The sequence below is a fragment of the Capsella rubella genome, unplaced genomic scaffold (genome assembly GCF_000375325.1).
Source record: "Capsella rubella cultivar Monte Gargano unplaced genomic scaffold, Caprub1_0 scaffold_7, whole genome shotgun sequence".
Taxonomy (NCBI): Eukaryota; Viridiplantae; Streptophyta; class Magnoliopsida; order Brassicales; family Brassicaceae; genus Capsella; species Capsella rubella.
In genome coordinates, this window is record NW_006238917.1 from 14,347,788 (window position 1) to 14,368,574 (window position 20,787).

The window sequence follows — 20,787 nt, forward strand, 5'->3', positions numbered from 1 at the left end:
CGTAAAGTAAAAAATAATCTCACGAACATGTACCTTGGAAAACGTCTATCACTCCCCATCGAATCACACAAATCAAACTTTGGTGTTGTAAAGAGTTGTATGCCTTGAAGAAGTTAACGGCCGACGATCCAGTCAATTCACATCGTAAAATGACTCCACTATATTAGCAAAATCAAAAATTAACATTAGGTATATATAACCATAACAAATATACTTATAATGAAAATGGACGATATTAGACGCTTGAATAGTTAGAATCAAATACCTAGTGTTTCGAAGATAAAAACAAATATTATTATGTATAGAATACCCCTTTTTATCATCGACCTCTTCGTCCACAGTTTGATTACAAACATCCTCTTCTTTTTGGTCGTCATCTTCATTAGATTCACTTGCATCATATTCCTCCTCTCCATCTGTTCCTTCTTGTGTATCATTATAACCAGTATCATCTTCCTCGCTATTACCATCATCATAGCCATCAGTTTCAGTCTCCGATTCATCGCTTTCACGTGCTTCTTCTTCACTATTATCAACATCGCCGTATCCATCACTCATATATCCATCCTTTTCAGTATCCATTATATCATAAAAACCTTCATCTTCTTCATCCTCTTCGTCTTCCCCTTGCTCATAGTCTTCATCCATTGCATCTCCTTCGTCGTCAATATCATCACTGCACGAACTATTGTCGTAAGAATCTTCGACCTCAGAATCATAAAGACGACGGACGTTGGAAGTGTATCCCTTGTTAGGCAGTCCATCTCGGCAAATAAACTTAAAGAGATGACGAACATAGACGGAACTTGATTTAGACACAACTTGAACGCGATCCTTCTGCTCATCGTCGCCGTCTACATGATCCCAATTATCGAACTTTCCCACGTGTATAACCTCTCCAATGACATCTATAATAAATGAAAATAATCAGTACGAATACAAATCCTAATGAAAACTAATTTAGGAAATAGAAAGAAATTATATTTATAGTAAACCCTAAACACAATGTTTAAGTAACTTACCAACCAAGTAATCATCACAATAAGAACCATCCAATATATGTTTATAATCGATAAAATCAAAATACTCTCCACCTCCAACAATCATGGCCTTCTTAATCATGGTTTGACACAAAATAATAACTTTGTATCAATGAGTAGTAGTTTTGCAAGACCCATATTGATCCACAACCTTGAAGTTCTCGATTTCAAGCCAATCACCAACAGCAAACTTGAAAATATATTTATCATAAAGAATACCACGGAAGTAACAATAAACCTTCTCACCCTACAAAGGTGAATATACTGGTTAAGAAAGATTATAGTATATAATCATAAGATGTAAGAGTTTTTAGTTTTAGTTAAAATAATTTTTAAAAACGCACGTTATTTAAGAAAATATCAAACCTGAATATCGACGATCACCATCTCCAAACTTGGTCCAAGTTTTAAACAATTCTCCTCCCATAAGCATAACACTTTCACCTGAATTTTCCAGTCATATTTCGAAGGATTCAAACGTGACACACCATCAACAGGATGGTTTTTCACCATAATGAAACCTGTATAACCATAGAAACATATTAGTATAACTATCGAAACAATGATCAGAAATTGTTTTTATCATAAAGTTGAATAATAATAAAAAACCTAACCCTAGTAAATGTTCCGATATTTGAAAGTTTAGACAATGAATGGCCAAATATATATACAGACATTCTCGTTATAAACAATGTCCTTTATTAATATGGACATTTATCTTTAACTTATATAAATCTTTAACTTTTTTTAAAATCTGTCTTTCTATATTTATCATTATCAATATGTAAAATTTATATTTATCTTGGTTTAAACTCTTTAGAAACGATGAAGATAAGTTCAAACTGAGTATGAATAAAGAAAAAAATCTATAGTATATACAATACGTATTATTGTGAAATTTCCTATATGGAACCACTAATTATTAACATGTTTATCGTTTTAAATTGTTATATCTACATATAAATTTCTGATATATATCGGATATATAGTTTGAGTATATTTTCAAACTTGGATGTATAGAATTAATATATAAATATTTATTATTTCAGAGGATAAACTTACGTAGGCTAATCAATATATCTATCTTTATCCTTCTCATATTTAGTAAACTAACCCTTAATTATTATATTCGATCGTTAAATTTTAATAGTTTTGAACGAATGTTTAATAATTAAGGTACGAACTAATTATATATCTAGAAGATATTTTCAAGATTAGTAAAATAGTTTGTTCAACGTTATCAGTCAATGATTTTATATAAATCATTAATTAATATCGTCTTCTAATGAAAATTTAATAATAATTTGTATGTATCGTCTTCTTTTATTCTGCTTTATTTTGTTCTATGTACTAATTATAAAACCCCAAAAGTCTTTCTTATTAAATTAAACTTAATTAGTTGTAATATAGCGGATTTAGTTGTAATATAGCGGTATTATAATATAAAATATAGTCAATTTTAATTTTACATTATGCTAAAGAAATTAATCGACGCAAATTTCTTTAGCGAGTAATATTAAATATTTGAATATAGGGTTAGCTGATGATGTCTATGCTTCAGAGTTAATCCATTAATGATTATAAAAACGCATTGTATTAAACTTAAAATTTTAGACGCTAATGGGTAAAATACAGCTAAACATTATTTTTTTCGGGAAATTGAAGATGCATCATAAAGCATTAAAATACAATTATAATGATCATCAAAGGTGAATGAATTATAGTTGTTTTTCTGCTTTTTTTGGGATCTTTACTTCCACTGATTATGTTGAGTACACCAAACAAACTCTCTTGAAAATTCTTCATATTTGTACTTGCTTGGATCACCATCCATCGAATTGCTTTCCATCCAACTTTGTAGTTTAGATCTTGAATTTGTAGATAGCAATGTAACATCTTCTCTGACATTGTCTACAACAAAACAACCAATATAACAACTAAATATAAAAATTTTATGAATAATCAATCTAAAATTTAAACAAAAATTAAAATATCTAAACCATAAGGTGATGTAACCATAGACAAAGGTGCGGTATTTTTTGACATTAACTTACAAACAACCCCTACACGAACAGGAAAACGGGAATTAGAGGATGATGAATAAAAGAAAGAACAAAGTTCAGTATACCATCCATCGAATTGTTTTCCATCCAACCTTGCAGTTTAGATATTGAATTTGTAGATAGCAATGTAACGTCTTCTCTATCATCGTCTACAACAAAACAACCAATATAACAACGAAATATATAATTTTAATGAATAATCAATCTAAAATTTAAACAAAAATTGAAATACCTAGATCGAAAGGTGATGTAACCATAGACAAAGATGCGGTATTCTTTGACATTACCTTCCAAACAACCCCTACACGAACAGGAATACGAAAATTAGATGATGATGAATAAAAGCAAGAACAAAGTTCATAATGAAAGAATAATTCTACGAACATAACAAAAAACTAAAGATCTACTTTTTTAGTTATGGGGATAGCATATAAACCCTAGTATTTATAGAAGTGTTTTTTTAGGGTTTCAACTTAGGTCGTGTTTTTTGTTAACGGGCTTTTTTTACGTAAGCCTGTTTCCTCTAAACCCTAAATTTAGACTTTTTCGGCTTTAGGTATAGGTTTTCGATTTTGGGCTACAAATTTCCAATTTTTATTGTTAGGTTTAGATTAATTAAGATCTAACTTAAGCTTTTATAAACTTTTAAGTTAGGGGTATTTTTTCATTAAGGGTAAAACAGTAAACCGGTCTCAACTTAATTTTCGATTTTGTATTGCAAATTGCCGAATAAATTTTTTTTTGTTTTAATTAACTAATGATTAAGGAAAAGATTACAACTAAGGGTATTTTTCATTAAGGGTAACTTAGTAATATTTTTGTGAGATTGAATGTGAGCACTTTCGACTACTGCTTTAATAATATAGATTAAAACTGAAATACAGGTTTTAAACTTTTGTTGAACAAGTTAATCTGAAAACATTAGTCGAAGCATGGGTATTTTCTAAATAAATAAAGAAAGCAAATCTTTTCAAAACATATCTATCTTTATCAAAGCATCGTTTTCTAAGTGTCGAAGTTGTCGATTTTCAAAGGAGTAATGTCATCTGCAACTTCGAACCCTCCAACGACTCGGGCAAAGAACACCATCTGTTGCTCAAGTGTGTATTTGATGTTTTCCGCCTGTTCAGCAATATACATAAGTAATCCTCAGTGTTCGTTAATTACTATTACTACTGATCCTTAAGACTTGTTAATGCAAGTGATCCAAAAGCTTTACCTTGCGAAAACCGTGTTGTTCTCCTTCGTACTCGACAAGAGCAACAGGCAGACCTTTTTCCTTTAGTGCTTTGTATATTTTACGTGATTGGTCTGGAGTTACAACCTGCAATTTGTTCAACATTTTCAGAATTTCGTATCCATGAGAAAGACAGACGTAACGATCAAGAAACCAGAAGATGATAAAGCAAGTTAAGCCTTTCGTTACTAGAGGTATTCAAGAACTGCTAACTGAAAGATGAGGAAGAAACAAAAGGGCGGAGAATATAAGAAGAACCTTGTCTTCGAGTCCTTGGAAAAGGATGATGGGACAAGAGAATTTATCAACGAAATTGATTGGTGATCTCTCATAGAAATCCTTTTCATCTCCTGCAATTACATGCTCAAGAATTATGGCAGCCGATTTAAGAATATACAAAAACCAAAGATAAAATGTTTTCTTAATGCATTTGACTCACCAACAAGATTGTCGATATAACGGGATTCAAACTTTTGACCTTCGTCTTTCAACATTTTTAAGTCAGCTACCTGCGTTAAGAAAAAAGCCAAAGGCATCAGTTGTTTATAAGGTATTCATAAAGCATGCATTTAGGTGAACTGTATAGTATCACAATAGACATATATACATAGTTCGTAACAGAAGAGGGTAGAGTCTGCAAAGGCGAATTTTGATTCAGTAAATATACGCCTCAAACCACCACTGTGATAAAAATTCCCTTTTATCTAAAAGTTGGTTTACAGCAGTACAAATTGCATTGAACTCATATATGATCAAAGGCTATTTGGTATCTCTAATTTTTACTAAGTTCAATATATTCAAATTTCATTGCTGATACTTCTATATGCTCAAGAGTTTCAAGAACTTCCAATAAATAACAAGAACTAGGGGAGAACGAAGTATAGTCATTTAGCAAAAAAATACAAAGATGCAACAGTTATGTACTCACTCCGTATAAGGACGCTCCAGCTTTGAAAACATCCCTGAACGCCAATGATGCAAGAGTTGTGTAACCTCCTGCAGAACCTCCAGATATACAGAGCCTCTTAACATCTGCCTTGCCAGAAGATACCTGCACAAAACTAAAAGAGTTTAGAAAATGCTTCCAAAGCCGTTCAAATAAAATAGGCGAACAAAGAACATACCAAATATTTAGCACAGCCACAACAGTCATCAACGTCGACAATTCCCCACCGCCTTAACAACCGCTCTCGATACTCTCGACCATAACCTTCAAAATAATGTTACATGGCGTGAATGGGACATCAAAAACAAGAACATGATGAAATACTTTAGCAAGGCTAACTATAATGGTGAAATAATGCAACAGTACAAGTGTGGGGAATTCTGGGAAATTGTAGGAAAAGTAGAAAGACAACTTGGAACCATAACCACAAACCTGTGCTTCCACCATAATTGACATCAACAAATGCCCACCCTCGACTTGTCCAGTATTGGATATTCAGATTTAGGGACCCACGTGATTCAGCAGTAGGTCCTCCTGCGAATTCAGATTGTCAACAAAAATGATAGAGGTGGCATGCATAGCTGATTGCAATATATATGTTCTGGCGAAAGCACAAACATGAAACGAAAACATGATCGTAAGATGAACATATTGAAACTGAGTTAGTATTTAGATTAAGTTTTGAAAATCGGGTTCTGGTTAAGATTAGCATACCATGACTCTTCACTAACAACGGAGGTTTCTCTTCCATGCTAGCATTGTAGAGTGGATTGGTTGGAGGATAAAAGTACGCATAAGCGTTCTGACCAGGAACCTCTGTCGGAAATTCAATCAACTCTGGCACACTGAAGAAAGCCTTGTACTTCAAAACATCGGGTGATGAAGACCAAACAATCTCAGAACTGAGTGCTTTCATCTTATGCTGATCCAATGTTACCTGATAATAAGAGAAACAATAAATCTACTACTGCTACTACTTTCTCAAAGACACTACTTATTCTAAGTTAAACTTCAATGGGAATAATTTTTACCCTGGCAACTGATGGTGGAAGAACTGCTGATGCTCCCTCAATATAAAGGCACTGGTTTCCCAATGTCTGAAAATGGAAGCACAATCTCTCATTACTTCAGATTAAATTCGGAATCAAATGAACAAATTAAAAAAAAAAAAAAAAAAAACGATGGGAAAATATTACAATGCTGTCAAAATCAGTTAAAGGAATATCAAGCAGAGAACATGAACCCTGTGAATCATCCACAATGCCTAGATATGACTTCCCTTTCTGCCTGCATTCAGGAACAATATATATTGTTATCGAAACAGGTAAAACAGAGAACCGTTGGAAGTATTTAATTTTTGGTATGCTTGGTATTACCTATAGCTGCATGCTATTATGTTTTTCTCTTCAGAACACTCGATTATTTCATAGGAGTTTGTACCGAAAACCCATAGTGGTTTCGCAAACTCACCATCGAGAGGATATACAGAAACAACCTCATTAGTACTTTCAATCTGTGACACAACGAGAAAGTGGAAAAACAAAAGTAAGGAACAAGGTAGTAAACGATAAACAAGTCTACTATATCAGAAAATTCCTTTAAGAGCCAAGTAGGCTACTTCAAGAGACCCTTAAAGTTGGTGGCCCAGTATCAATTAATACAATTAATAAAACAAAAATCTACCAATCTTAGATGTATACAGTAAGCCACAAACAAAATTTTCGCAAACAGTATGCGTCTAATGTAACACTCTATGACGCCTTTCTTTCATCTTCCCACAAGGTTTGATTTTGATAATTTCTGAAGGATGAGAGTACAATCTCCTCTGAGAACAAATATTCGAATTTTAGAGTCCGTACAAGTGAACTTTGTAACAAGGCAAGAAAATATGTTTCCCCTACACTTTCATTAGTGATTAAAAAACTACCCTTATTTCAAATCTAAAACTAATTCTCAGCATTAGACAGGAAAAGCACACTATGAAATTTCCTGAATATAAACTATAACTGGCAAAAATGTGAGGAATGTTTACCCATTTATGAATATTCCAAAATCCATTCTTTCTGTCAGTTACAAAAAAGAGTTCCCCTGCATAATAAGTCAGAGAGTCTCAGGTCAATGGAAATTATGAGAAATATCAAAGCTTGACAGGCTTAATTACAATATGGAGAATATAACTTATTCATCAGTTTTAAGAGCTCCAATGAAACATATAATGGTTTGGAGAACAATCCTGATGACATCCAGTAAAGGACTCTAGTTTCAGCTAATACTTCCAAGAAGATAAGAAGGCTGGGGCACATGAAAGGAATTGGTAGATCAACCTTTTCTTAGTAAAATGCACAGTCCTTGTCACTTGGTTAGATGCAGAAAGATGATTGCAAACAGTGGAACCATCAAGAGAGCAGAGAGAAAAATATCATTTTATGTAGAAGACCCTAGTTTCTTTTAAAACAGCTAAAAATTAGGAGAAAAGCTCAACTGCTAAAAGAATGAAACAAATAGAAAGTCAGAAATTCAAGGTCCATGTCTAAAAATTCCAAATCGATCTTTTCCAGGTGGATTTCACAATCCTTGAAACTGAGTGTACTTAATCTTTGCCTATTTTTTTATCTAAGAAAAAATTACCTCTTGATGACCACTTCGGCTCAGTGGGTGATTCGGTGTACTTTGGATCACAACCAGCAACACATACGCGTTTATCAATATTTCTGCAGAAAGGCGTAACTCTAATTAATAGACAATCCAAGTGAGGGGAGAGAACAAAACTATAAAGCATGGAAACCAGCTCTTCGAGATCCTCGATAAGACTCTCAGTATTAAGAAATTTGGATTGATTGTAATATGCAGAGCATTTGAAACAAAAACAGAAATAGCAAATGCTCACCCGCCCTCAGAAATGTACCCAACCCACAGCTCTGCTTTATCCCAAGGCATGTTAGGGTGACTCCATTCAATCCATGCCAATCGCTCGCACTTGGGATCCAAACGTGGGAATGCATAGAAATCATTGCCACTCACGAGTACTTTTGGTTCTGAATCTCAAATAGCAGAGGGATACATGTGAGTGTCAATGATCAGCTATAAAAAATTGGAAACTTGGAAACATGTACCACATGGGACTATGGGACTACTGACATAACTCACATCCCCTACAGACTCTTCCAATACGAGTAAAAATACTTCTTTCACTAAAGTTATATAATCTACCTTCAAGTGCCTCTCTATTTAGATTGACCTCCACAATTGTCGTAATCGGGTTTGATCTTTCCTGGCGACCATCTATAAACACCAGCCAAACAGTCAACATGTAAATCTTGATAAAACACAATCACACAACACACAATACTAAAACACTAGAGACTAACCAACCTTCCCTAACAGTAATGTAACGGTTAAAGCATGAGTCAAAGACTCCATCTGCATAAGTAACAGCTGGTTCACCGTAATCCGGAGTAATCGGCTTCGGAGATGAAACTACACATCAACCATCAAGTAAACAACTTCAGAACTTTGCCAACAAGGAATTCGCATTGATATAATCAGTGAAGAGCTTCACCTTTATCAGTAATGGCTTGCTTGTAAAGTCGCTGATCTTTGTAATTGGAGAAAACAAGTTTGTCATCAGATGAAATCCGAAACGCACCACCACCGTATTCTTGTGTTAGAGTCCTCACAGCAAAGTCCTTTGGAGTTATATCAGTTGTTTCATCTCCTTGGATTACCAAAACTCCTCTCCTTTAATCATACGATAAAAATCAAATCAAGCTCGAAAAAACCTCAAATTAGGGATTTCACTAAAAATCAAAATAAAATACCCGGATTCATTGGGGCGAGACTCGAGCAAGACGAGACGGCCACGAGAATCAACGGCGGTGCCGCCAAGACGCTTTGAGGCTCCGGAAACGGTATCGGCGGTGATCGGAGACTTCCAGGAGCCGTAAGGAGCTGTGGTTATAGCCTCGGCACCATCGGGCGCAGAAGAAGAAGAAGACATTGATGCGAAGGAGCGAGTTGGTTTGAGTGAAAAGCGATTGAATCGTCTGATCGAAGCGGAGGAGGATGGATAAAGGAAGAATTTGTGAGCGTAAGAGGAGAAGGAAGAAGAAGCACAAGGGAAACGAGTGAGTGAGAGTGAGATGATGTGGTTGAGAGAGGTCAACAACACTGCCATTAACTCATTGGTTCTTTCTCCTTTGCTTCATTAGTTTTCTAAATAACTCAACGCCTGGGATAAAATCTCGAACCGAAATTAGCAAACCGACTGAACCGAAATTTTTCGGTTTTTTGGTCAATATCGGTTTGACAATCTGTTCATATAATTTTAATTAACGTTTCTAAAATTAAAAGTATACCGAAATATATATAACCCAAAATTTTGTTTTAATATCGGTTTGGTAATCTGTTCAATTTGACGGACTCAGATTTAAGTTTATTAAATTAAAGTTATATGAAAATATATATAACCCAAATTTTGTTCAGTATAGGTTTAGCAGTACAATTTGACGGATTGAGATTTGTGTTTTTAAAATCAAAATTACACCAAAATATATATTATCTAAATCAAATTTAACCAATTAAATGAGTTTTAACGGATATTAATTGGAGAATACTAACACCGGTTCTGTTTGGTAGAAGTTTAATAACCGAATAATTATTCGGTTATTTCCGGTGGTGTTATCTCATAATAGAAACTGAAAACGGGAAAACCGACTTTGGTTCTGTTTAGGTTAACTAAAAACTCGCAAGCATAAGAGATGTTTGAATGTATTATATGTTTTCCAATATGTTCATAATCTAACTTGTGACACATCTTATTCGATCAATACATGTAAAGATGAATCATTAATTTGCAAGATAGTCTAATAACATGTCACATGTTTTATTGTACTTTCAAGAAACTTAGGAGAGAATCTTATGTAGAAACGGACGAGCTTTGCAAACGGCTTGCAAAGGAATCGCTTTAGGTACAGTATTCCCAACTCCTTCCTTCATATCAACTTCCTCATTTCCAACTCTATCCCATTCAAAGCATTGTATCAATGACCCAAGAGCAAGCCCCACGATCCGTTGAGCCAAACCCGAGCCAGGACACGCTCTTCTACCTAACCCAAACGCCAAAAGCTTTTGTGCTTCCTCTTCTTTCTCGAACCGTTCTGGTTTAAAGCTATCTGGATCATCCCATGTGTTTGGATCCCTATGTATAGCCCATGCGTTCACCAACAACGTCGTGCCGCGTGGCATATCGTAAGATCCTACTTTGCAATCCTCTGATGCCATATGTGGGACTAACAATGGTGTTGCCGGGTGTAGCCGGAGTGTCTCAAGAACAATGTTCTTGAGATATGGTAGCTCGCTAAGATCCGATTCTTCGATAAGGCGGTCTAAACCAACTCGCTTATCGATTTCAGCTCTCGCTTTAGATATTACTTCAGGATGGTTAAGTAAATTGGCTAGTGCCCATTCTAGAGTAACCGCTGATGTGTTAGTCCCTGCTATTACCATTATCTGCATTAAACATCACAATGTGTAAAACAATTAAAGATATAGTAACTAATAAGTATAAAAACGTATAAGTTAAGGAAAAATAAACAAACCAGTATGATGCCTTTGATGATTTGATCAGTGTAATACTCAGTATCAGATTTTTGGAGAACAAGCAAGTGATCTATCATTGTAGTACCAGTTTCTTGTTGTCCACGTTTATCGTCGATAAGACCTTGTAAGAACTTATCTGTGTCCTCGCCTAACTTTTTTACCCTTTTCTCGTAACTTGAAAACAGTCTCGTAATCGGAACGTAGTCAACGGCGTTGCCTGAACTCGTGTTAGCGCTGACATCTCCGACCAACTTGCGGACACGTTTGGCTTCTTCCTCGTCGGTCGTTTCTTCGCCGTAGTATCGTTTCCCTGTCATCATTCTCATTATGTTGTTGAATGTTAAGTCCATAAGCATTGGTTTCATCTCCACGACCGTCCTTTCAGTTCCTAGAATTATTAAAAGAAGAGATTAAGAAACATCTAATCTCATTTGAAAAGGACATAATAATTGAGTGGACCAACATTTCTTAGTGTAAGATAGGAAAAAGAATATTGAAATATATAAATTACTATGTAAACTGCTTTTTAGAAATCTTTATTCTAAAAATGTAATTTCTAGTTTGCAAAACCAGTTCTTTATAATTAATTAACTGATTGGGTACCATATTATTGACAAGAAGGTATCTCTCATAATCAGTTCTAGTCCAGAGCAAAGAAAACTGATCTGAATGTACAAATCGAATCGAACCGAGCTGAATCAGACGTATTAACCGAATGAATACTAAACTTAAGAGTTAAAAATAACCAAAACCGAATCGTATCGAACCAAAGACCGAATAGATATCCAAAATATTTGAAAAAATCCGAAAATCTGAAATATATAAACACAAAAATATCTGAATAACCCAACCTAAAAAATAAAATAAATAAAAACTAAAATATCCCTTAGAAAAACATTTTGGTTCTAATTCGGTTTCTTGTTCAACCGAAAACAAAACAAAACCAAAAAGAAAAGAATCAAACCGAAACCAAACAAAATTGAAAATTCTAAACAACCGAATATCCCAAAAACCAAAAATAGCAATCGAATACCAAACCGAATTCCATATCCCCATGACTAATCAATTCTCTCATGTTTTAGGGCAACATTATTATGGGATCTTAATCTAAAATTTGTTAGATAAGATAAGATGCTCACTTGAAAACATATTATTATTATTATTTTATTTTATTTTGTCATCTTGAAAACCATATTTTAACGTACGATAAGACAGTGGAACCTTGGATTCTTTTAAATGGCTAGTGTGACTATAGCTACAAAACGATTGGTCAATATAACATTAAGATATCACCACATACAATAAATGAAAAAGTTGACTAGTATATCAACAAATTCCTTAAAATAAGTCACATCTATAGCTAAATAGCATTAGCATATATATACATACCTGCGGAACGGAAGAGGCGGCTTATGAGGCGGCGTACTTCATCGGTACGAACATAAAGAAAGCAGTTAAGTCGGTGAGTAGAGAAGATCTCGATGGTACAAAGACGACGGAGGTTGCGCCAATGATCACCGTAAGGTGCGGCAATCATGTTTGTGTTGTTATACCCAACATATTTTCCGATCATAACATGAGGCCGGTTCGCTAGAACAACGTCGTTCTTCCCAAAGCACTCCTCGGCCGCAACTTTATATGAGGACACCACGTAGACTAGGCGGGAGCCAAGTCGGAGAGACATCACGCCGCCACCGCCGTTGCGGTCGAGGGACTCGGAGAAGTAGCGGAGGGTGCGGTGGATGGGCGGCTTTAGGAGGCGGAGGTGGCCTATTACCGGCAACCATCCCGGTGGAGAAGGTGGAAGATTTTGTTTCTTTTGGTTCAAGAACTTGAGAGAGATTATCAAGAAGATGAGAGAGAAAATAGAGTAGAACACAACTCCAATGTAGTTTTCTTCCATTTTAATTGTTTGCTTTTTGTTTTTGTTTCCTTCTTTTCTCTCTAGTAAAGTTGTTTATATAATGGAAGAAGTGTTAGAAAAATCAAAAGGGTTATATAATTCGAATTTTAGCACGTTTGGGAATCAAGAGGATTTGTGAATAAAGAAAATTGGGATTGTGATGTGATGAGACCAAGTAAGATGTATGTACTTTAAATAATTATACTATAACACTAGAAGTATAATATAATGTTTTTATATTTAAACATTTAATAGTTGTTTTACAAACAAGTAGCAATGATTTAGGATTTGATCGGTAACGTAATCAAAGTTGTAAAAAAGAATTGTAAGTTAGAGTGGTAAATTTTTACGAAATAGTGTAAAGCTGTAAAAAAGAGCGGCACATAAAAGATGTACAAGAAATCAGAGAAATAAATTTTTAATTTGGGTACCGTTTTTATGATTGGTAAAAATTAAGGGAATTTAATGAAAAAACTCCTAACATTGGTGATATCAATTTTCAAACCTTCAACTATTTTTTTAATAAATAAAACCCTGAACTAGAAACCTCTATAAATTAATACTCTATAAATTAATAAACACTATAAATTAATAAATTATGTTGGTCCCAAGTTGGGCTAGTGTAAAAATTAACTAAATTCGATAAGATAATAATTTTTTTGACATCGCTATGTAAAATATAGTCTCAATAATATCATAAATTAATAATCACTATACATATAGATATATATGTATATCTTATATATATAAGTAGATATGTTGAAATATGCTTTTACCTTTTTTGTAAAAATGAATTTTTCTCCTAGACCTCATCTCTACAAATAATATTTATGTTATATTTTTAAACTATAATCTTAGAATATACACCATAACCTAACAAAATAACCAAAATTTTCTTTATGTTTTATGTTTATAAATATGCATCATATTCATTTTTTTTATTTTATAGGACGTTAAAAGATAGCAATTTAGGTTTTAATATATTTAATTTTTTTTTTGTATATAACTGTATTTATTTTTATATGTTTAATTTATTTTAAATTACTTTTCTAAATATAAAATTCAATTCTAAACTACAAACATTTATACAATTTTAAAACGAAACTTGTTTTTGAAAAATTGTCCCAATTCATATTTTAAAAAAAACTTTAAGAGTTAAAAATATTACTATAAATTAATAATTATTAATTTACACTATAAAATAATAAATATTAATTTATAAATAAATTAATATCACTATAAATTAATAAATGCTGTGGTTCCAACATTATTAATTTATAGAGGTTTTACTGTACAAAAATTAACAACAAATTTTTTCTTAAGAATCTTCGTTTTCCATAAAACACGTGAATAATAGATCATCAAAAGAACTCTCAAATGGTGAAATCCTAAAACCTAAAAATTCCAAAATGTTGAACGGTTAGTGAAAAAGAAAATAAAGTAGGTGTAGTAGGCGATTGATACACAGCTAATCAAAGGTGAGACACATAACTAAATTTGAAGATGACTGACATTAACACATCGAGTCTCCAATATTGGAGTGAGGTATTGAGAGAACATATGTCTATTTCATATGGTTTGAATTTTGTAAAATGTTTTGGTAAGTCGAATTCTTTTGTTTGTTGTTGTAATTTTTTTTTTTTTTTACTGTTCTGCTAGAGTATACGAAATTGTTAATGCTATAAATGTATGTTTTTATAGGCTGAGGATTAAATTTGTTAATGTTTTTTTAGTTCAAGGTTTTATTTAATAAAAAAATAGTCGAGGGTTTAAAAATGGATCCGGCCAATGTTGAGAGTTTTTTTCATTAAATTCCCAAAAATTAAGGGGGAATTTCAAAAATACCCTTTTTCATAAATCTCTTTTTAAAAATACCCCCTTTTCAAACTTTATCAAAAAAAACCCACTAAAAATGTTGAAATTATCCAAATATGTGTGTAAGCTTATAAATATATACACAAATTACTTTTATATGTGTATACAACTTTATATACCTTTCATAAATAGCGTAAAAATAAATTATAAAAACCTTATAAAAACCTTATAAAAACCGTATAACCCCTTTTAAAAACCTTATAAAACTTATAAAAAACAATTTAAAATATTTTAAAATATTTGTATCGAATCTCCCAGTAGTAGTTATTATATAGAAGTACCTTATAAACTATATAAAATTTTATAATTTTTTATATTTAAAAAAGGGTATTTTTGAAAATGGATAGAAAAAGGGGGTATTTTTAGAAAGGGGTACAACAAAATGGGTATTTCTCAAAAAATCTCAAAAATTAAAGCTATATGACTTTGTACTGTTTTCGTTTAGTTAACCAATTAAACCCTTACTTTGTTAAAAAAAAATTTTAGAGAAGATTATGTAATTTAGGCCCGAGCTTAAGACAATCCTCAGATAGAGGCAAGTCCAAGTTGTGAACTGTCCTAAAGGTGCATGGTACCATCTTATCAACGTAAATATAATTACCATCCAAATGATCACACTCATGTTGCATAATCCTTCCTTGGCAACCTGAAGCATTCACTTGAGTTCCGGTTTATGGTTCAATAAGTATGAGGAACCGGATCTCGTAACCGGGAATCGATCGTGGCAGAAACCTGAAGTAGACGGAGTCTCAAGAGTTTCCATGGCCGTCGCTTTGGTCTCGATGAGAGTACAGTAAAACCTCTATAAATTAATACTCGATAAATTAATAATCTCTATAAATTAATAAATTTATCCGGTCCCAAGTTGGGACCAGTGTAATTTTAGACATATTTCGATAAAATAATAAGATAATAATTTTTTGAAAATCCTTTGTAAATATATGGTCCCATCAATATTATAAATTAATAATTAGGTAAAATTTTCAAAATATATGTATATATAGACACATTAGTTTTTGTTAGATTTTATTTCTAATATTTTACTATATGAAAAACAGTTAGCATTCTATTTTAATAAATAATTATTATTATTTTATTTGTAATTGAATATATAAAATACTAATTATCATGATTAAATCTTATTTTTAAATATTGTTTTGAAAATATTTGCCAAATTAAGAATATCTCTCTATAAATTAATAATTATTAATTTATCGATAAATTAATACCTCTATAAATTAATAAATTTTCATGGTCCCAACATTATTAATTTATAGAGGTTTTACTGTACATACCGTTCTATTTCCCATTGATCATTTCTTGAGATATGTCTTTTTGGGCCTATTACCAATCTCTCGGCCCATTCTCTTAGCTATTGTTGTAATGTGGTCTTAGCCCAAATAGTTATGTGTTAATGTCGACTAAAGTTAACAAATAACATTATTTTGATTCGAAAACAAAAAAAAAAACTTTCAAAAAAGAATTTAAAGAGAATATAGTACAGCAAAGTACAAAATGAAAGACGTATAGTTTTCGGTTAGCGTGTATTATGGGAAAAACGCTTAAATTGATATTATTTCTTGGCGTACCGGGTTTTAAAGATCCAAACCGGTATCGAACCATTTGATCTAGGTTTAGGCATCCGGTTTCCTCAGTGTATTCCAAATAGAACCAAAATTAATTTGAGTTGGTTCGGTTTTGAAATTGAATCCTACACGGTTTGGTTTAGTTAGTAAGATATTTTCTGGTGGTGTGAGAAAAGGGTAAATTCGTCTTTTAGATAAGTACGGAGTTAAGTTTATCTCTACTTATAGAGAGCGTCGAGACACAAGGCTCTTTTTTATTCACAGCATCGCCTCTCTTCCTACTTCAGCTGCTTTTCTCATTTTATCTCTCTCTCTCTTTCTTCTTCACTCTCAGATACCTTTTTTTGAAGCTTCGAACACAAAAAAGCTCTCAGATCCACAAGAGTCAAGAGACTCCATCTCTTCTTTGATCTTGGTTTATGAGGTAAGATTCCTCATTCTCACTCCTTCTACATCTCTTTCTCTTCCTGGTTCTTTTTCGTTAATGTTGTAATCTCTTCTTTATGAAGAAATCTTGAATTTGTACGTCTCTGAGCATAGAGGATATGTTGTTTCTTCTTTGGGATTTGTGATACTCCTTGTGATTGATGCATTACTATTTCAAATTCGATTTGAGATGAGATTAGGGATTGTGAAAAAACGGATCGCTGATGTTTATGATTTTTTGTGGTTGTAATTAGAATTGGGGAATTAGATTAGAGTGGTGTTCGTTTCCTCAATCGATTATGTTATTACTGCGAATGTTCATGTTTGCGAAATGTCTGTTGTTGTTTTTTTTATTTCTAGGGTTTCTTGTGATTTTAATGGAATGTTTTTGTTTTCTTTATCACTCTCTGAAAGATTGTTCTCTTTTCTTGCTTATACTAATCTATTTCCTTTGTTTTTCCTGCAGCTCGAAGGAGAAACCCACTCTCGGGTAAGTTATCTTTCTTCTTCTCTAGTTTTTAATATAAGTTTTGACGTGTGTTGTTGCTGTTGTTGTTGCTTTGTTTGAATAATTTAAGTGTTTTTGCTTTTTCTTTTGCATTTTTTAATTTACAATTAGGGGTGAGCTGGTTTCTTCTCACTCAGTTGTGGTAATCTTCTCCTGTAGTTTGTTTTGTTGTTAGAAAATTATAGAACTTGTGTAGAGGTTAAGAGAACCGTGTTAAGTGGTTCTTTGGACTTGAGATTTCTTTTTCAGCAGCTTAATTTTTTAGTTTTTTACTTTTACTGCTATCTCTGTATCGTTTTCTTTCTTTGCGTCACATGTATGCTTGGAAGATGTTCTAAATTGTGTATTTTTTGTTATCTGTATATGCAGAGGCACGCGGATTAAGACCCGCAAACGGAATATTGCTGCTCCTCTGGACCCTGCAGCTTTTTCTGATGCAGTGGTCCAGATTTACCTGGATAATGCTGGTGATCTGGTATGCTTGGTGTCTCCAGTCTAGATTTTGATATCCTCCTTGTGATTTGGATATTGGTTTGCTCTGAACTGATAGCTCTTATTTGGTTGGTTTTTAGGAACTTGTTGCCAAAAGTATTGAGTCATCAGATCTTAATTTCACAAGATATGGTGACATCTTCTTCGAGGTAAGTTTACACCAAAACTTTGTGGACATTTCCTTGGTGATCTTTCTTCCCAAAACTTTTTTCTTCCTTATTTCGTTCATATTGACATTTATGGTGTACTCCATCCCTATTCTTAGTTTAGCATCATTTATTTATAACTGTGTTGAATCAAGTGTCTTGCTGAGCCTTAAGTTCACTTCTTCTTATATCGAATCACATCATGTGCTCATGCATTATAACTTCTTGTTTCTCTGAGAAGAAGGGCTTACTCTTCTAGAATTAAGCATTCTCTTTCTGTGATTTCTCATGTCCGCTTGTTTATTTATGGATATTTGTTCAGTCTATAAAATATGTTTATGCCTATTTATTCTGCAGTGTAATTGTTATTGTGGTTCTGTTTTCTTCTATCCAGGGAATGTTTGTTAAAATTTGTTGTGCCTGCTGCTGATTTTGTTTGATTTCTTATTTCTTCAAGATGAATTTTGATTGAGGGATCTTGTCTGTTAAGGTTATTTTCATAGGAGGACGCACACAACCTGGAACAGTGAAATCTGATGAAGGAGAACGCCATACTTACTCTGTAATTGACTGTGAACCAAAGCGTGAAGCCATTTTACCATCTGTTGTCTATATACAGAAAATTCTGCGGAGGAAGCCTTTCCTCATAAAGAACCTTGAAAATGTTACTCGGAGATTCCTGCAGTCACTGGAGCTTTTTGAGGAAAATGAAAGGAAGAAGCTTGCTATCTTCACAGCGCTTGCCTTTTCCCAGAAGCTCTCAGGATTACCTCCGGAAACCGTCTTCCAGCCTTTGCTCAAGGATAATCTTGTTGCCAAAGGGATAGTGCTCTCGTTCGTAACAGACTTCTTTAAGGAGTATTTGGTTGAGAACAGTCTTGAAGACTTGATATCTATTCTGAGGCGTGGCAAAATGGAAGATAACCTTATGGATTTCCTACCGCCTGTAAGGCGAACTGCTGAAAGTTTTGCGGAGCATTTCACGTAAGTTTCTATGTTTGAAGTTTGTTGCCTTCAGTAATATTACACTCTCTAATTGGTATTATGTTAAAGCTTCTTTAGCTCTGATTGCATGCATCTCTCAACTTTTATTTGTTGAAGTTTATTGCACAGAAGAAAAAGCTGCACGTATAGTTTAGGGTCACTGCCGTTGTCCAGAGTTATTTGGTAGAAATGCATGTAAAATTGTACATTACCCTGTTTAGCTTAAAGAATGTACGAATGATTTTGTTCAGCAGTGACTCAACTACTTTAAATGTTCTATTCATTAATCTGACTTCTATTTGTCTAAAATAATGTGATTTTGTTTTTCAGCTATCTCAGTTAATCAAAGCATATTGTACAGATTCGACTGCTAATGCTTTGTTCCTCTTTCTTTACATTCCATGTTTGCATTCCTTTCTTATGTATGCTGTTTTAGTACAATTAATTGAAAATAACGTGTTTGCTTCTTGGATTTCCAGGAATGAGGGGTTGACCGATCTAGTAGAGTACCATTCAAAGAAAATGTTCGAGGTGAAACTGAGGGAGATCAAAACCGTCCTTACAAGCAAGGTCACTGAGGAGGAGACTAATGTAGATGAAGTCATTGAATCGGTGAAACAACAGGTCAAAGATGCTAAGCTCCCTGACATTGAGGTTGTGCGTGTCGTTTGGGATGGTTTAATGGATGCTGTTCAGTGGTCTGGAAAAAACCAGCAGCAAAATGCAAATTCTGTTCTGCGCCAGGTAAGATTTTAGAGATATGATGAGCTAACCATATAAGCTATGCCTGTCATGTCATATAAGAGTTTCATGTAGTGCGTTATTCCATAAACTGCAAATGACTTTTGTGTTAACTTTTAGTAGGTTGGTAGTCATGAATCAAAAAGAAGTGGGAGTCAAGAATATTGAAATCGTTAGGGCAAATAGCTTTTGATGTTTTATTAGCCTTGAAATAATATGTGATCCCTCTTATGGTCACTTCATCTATTGATTATTGATCTGTGTAGGTGAAAACATGGGCTCCGCTTCTGAATACTATCTGCAGCAGTGGAAAGCTAGAGCTGGAGCTGATGTACAAAGTCCAAATGCAATGCTATGAGGATGCAAAGCTTATGAAAGTTTTCCCAGAAGTAGTGAGGTCGCTCTATGAACTCGATGTCCTCGCTGAAGACACTATTCTCCACTGGTTCCGTAAAGGAACCAACTCAAAGGGCAGGTATGTACTTAGTTCCATGACACGATGACATAGTGGTTCACTAAGGAGTTTTATTATTGTAACAAAAAAAGTTATGAATGTGCACTCTGTTGAGATGTATACTTGTGGTGAATGTTGCAGGCAAACCTTTGTGAAAAGCTTAGAGCCATTTGTGAATTGGCTGGAAGAGGCGGAGGAAGAAGAGTGAGTGATGATCGATGGTATCCTAATAAACAAGCAATGAAGACAATAATAATAATTCCGAGTTTCTTCTATCCTTCAACAACCTTTGCTTTGTATTTACTTTGAGATTGATTATTGTGTTTCTTTTTCTTTCTTTTTTTTTTTTTTTGGTTTTGAACTTTTGATGACTGTCTGTTTCCTCATATCGATTTTGGATTCTTTTGCAAACGGATTTAGGCAAAAGCAAAATCTGCTTTATTATGGTTATTTCGGTTTTTAGTTGATTCATTCATACATATTTACTCAATACATTATACGCTAGGCCTGGGCGTTCGGGTACGGGTCGGCTATTTCGGATTTTTGTGTGTTTTGGGTTTAGAGATATAGAACCCGTTCGGGTATTTTTAGATTTCGGGTTCGGGTTCGGATTACCAAAATTCTCAAAACTCAAAATTAAAATATCAAAATATGTCCAAACTACTAAAAAATTTTAAAACCTATATAATTTTTTACTTCAATTTATTTAAATAAGAGTTTATAACTTTAAAGCAATCCTAAATATAAAAAGCCGGATAATTTTGACATCAAATTATTACAAATATATA

The 20,787-nt window shown here is 33.5% G+C and overlaps 3 protein-coding genes across 3 annotated transcripts; 1 reads left to right on the forward strand and 2 right to left on the reverse strand.

The window, feature by feature from the left end:
• Nucleotides 1-3,970: 3,970 nt before the first annotated feature.
• On the reverse strand, nt 3,971-9,467 carry LOC17877751. Its single transcript, XM_006283137.2, has 18 exons — nt 9,105-9,467; nt 8,846-9,024; nt 8,659-8,763; nt 8,497-8,568; nt 8,174-8,321; nt 7,915-7,997; nt 7,319-7,374; nt 6,663-6,799; nt 6,483-6,573; nt 6,318-6,383; nt 6,001-6,223; nt 5,719-5,820; nt 5,465-5,550; nt 5,269-5,391; nt 4,780-4,849; nt 4,599-4,690; nt 4,323-4,427; nt 3,971-4,225 (listed from the first exon to the last, which is right to left on the reverse strand). Exons 1-18 carry the CDS (start codon nt 9,458-9,460, stop codon nt 4,109-4,111), a joined length of 2,211 nt encoding a protein of 736 aa, XP_006283199.1. The 5' UTR covers nt 9,461-9,467; the 3' UTR covers nt 3,971-4,108.
• Nucleotides 9,468-10,044: 577 nt separating this feature from the next.
• LOC17880139 (cytochrome P450 81D1) lies at nt 10,045-12,937 on the reverse strand. The gene is made up of 3 exons (XM_006283517.2): nt 12,274-12,937; nt 10,884-11,272; nt 10,045-10,794 (listed from the first exon to the last, which is right to left on the reverse strand). Exons 1-3 carry the CDS (start codon nt 12,785-12,787, stop codon nt 10,189-10,191), a joined length of 1,509 nt encoding a protein of 502 aa, XP_006283579.1. The 5' UTR covers nt 12,788-12,937; the 3' UTR covers nt 10,045-10,188.
• A 3,574-nt stretch (nt 12,938-16,511) lies between these two features.
• Nucleotides 16,512-20,470, forward strand: LOC17879367 (protein krasavietz). The gene is made up of 8 exons (XM_006283770.2): nt 16,512-16,672; nt 17,141-17,164; nt 17,552-17,657; nt 17,755-17,823; nt 18,311-18,804; nt 19,284-19,548; nt 19,812-20,020; nt 20,141-20,470. The coding sequence occupies exons 1-8, from the start codon at nt 16,668-16,670 to the stop codon at nt 20,205-20,207; spliced, it is 1,239 nt and encodes a 412-aa protein (XP_006283832.1). The 5' UTR covers nt 16,512-16,667; the 3' UTR covers nt 20,208-20,470.
• The last annotated feature ends 317 nt before the right edge of the window (nt 20,471-20,787 follow it).

Excerpts from the sequence above, each read along its gene's own strand:
- LOC17877751 (XM_006283137.2), bottom strand. The coding sequence starts at position 9,460 with ATGGCAGTGTTGTTGACCTCTCTCAACCACATCATCTCACTCTCACTC. Across the intron at positions 5,821-6,000 it reads GTTGTTAGTGAAGAGTCATG|GAGGACCTACTGCTGAATCA; the intron begins GTATGCTAATCT and ends CTGAATTCGCAG. Across the intron at positions 4,226-4,322 it reads AACAACACGGTTTTCGCAAG|GCGGAAAACATCAAATACAC; the intron begins GTAAAGCTTTTG and ends ATTGCTGAACAG.
- LOC17880139 (XM_006283517.2), bottom strand. The coding sequence starts at position 12,787 with ATGGAAGAAAACTACATTGGAGTTGTGTTCTACTCTATTTTCTCTCTC. Across the intron at positions 11,273-12,273 it reads CCGCCTCTTCCGTTCCGCAG|GAACTGAAAGGACGGTCGTG; the intron begins GTATGTATATAT and ends TAATAATTCTAG. Across the intron at positions 10,795-10,883 it reads TCATCAAAGGCATCATACTG|ATAATGGTAATAGCAGGGAC; the intron begins GTTTGTTTATTT and ends TGTTTAATGCAG.
- LOC17879367 (XM_006283770.2), top strand. Across the intron at positions 17,165-17,551 it reads AAGGAGAAACCCACTCTCGG|AGGCACGCGGATTAAGACCC; the intron begins GTAAGTTATCTT and ends CTGTATATGCAG. Across the intron at positions 18,805-19,283 it reads AGTTTTGCGGAGCATTTCAC|GAATGAGGGGTTGACCGATC; the intron begins GTAAGTTTCTAT and ends TTGGATTTCCAG.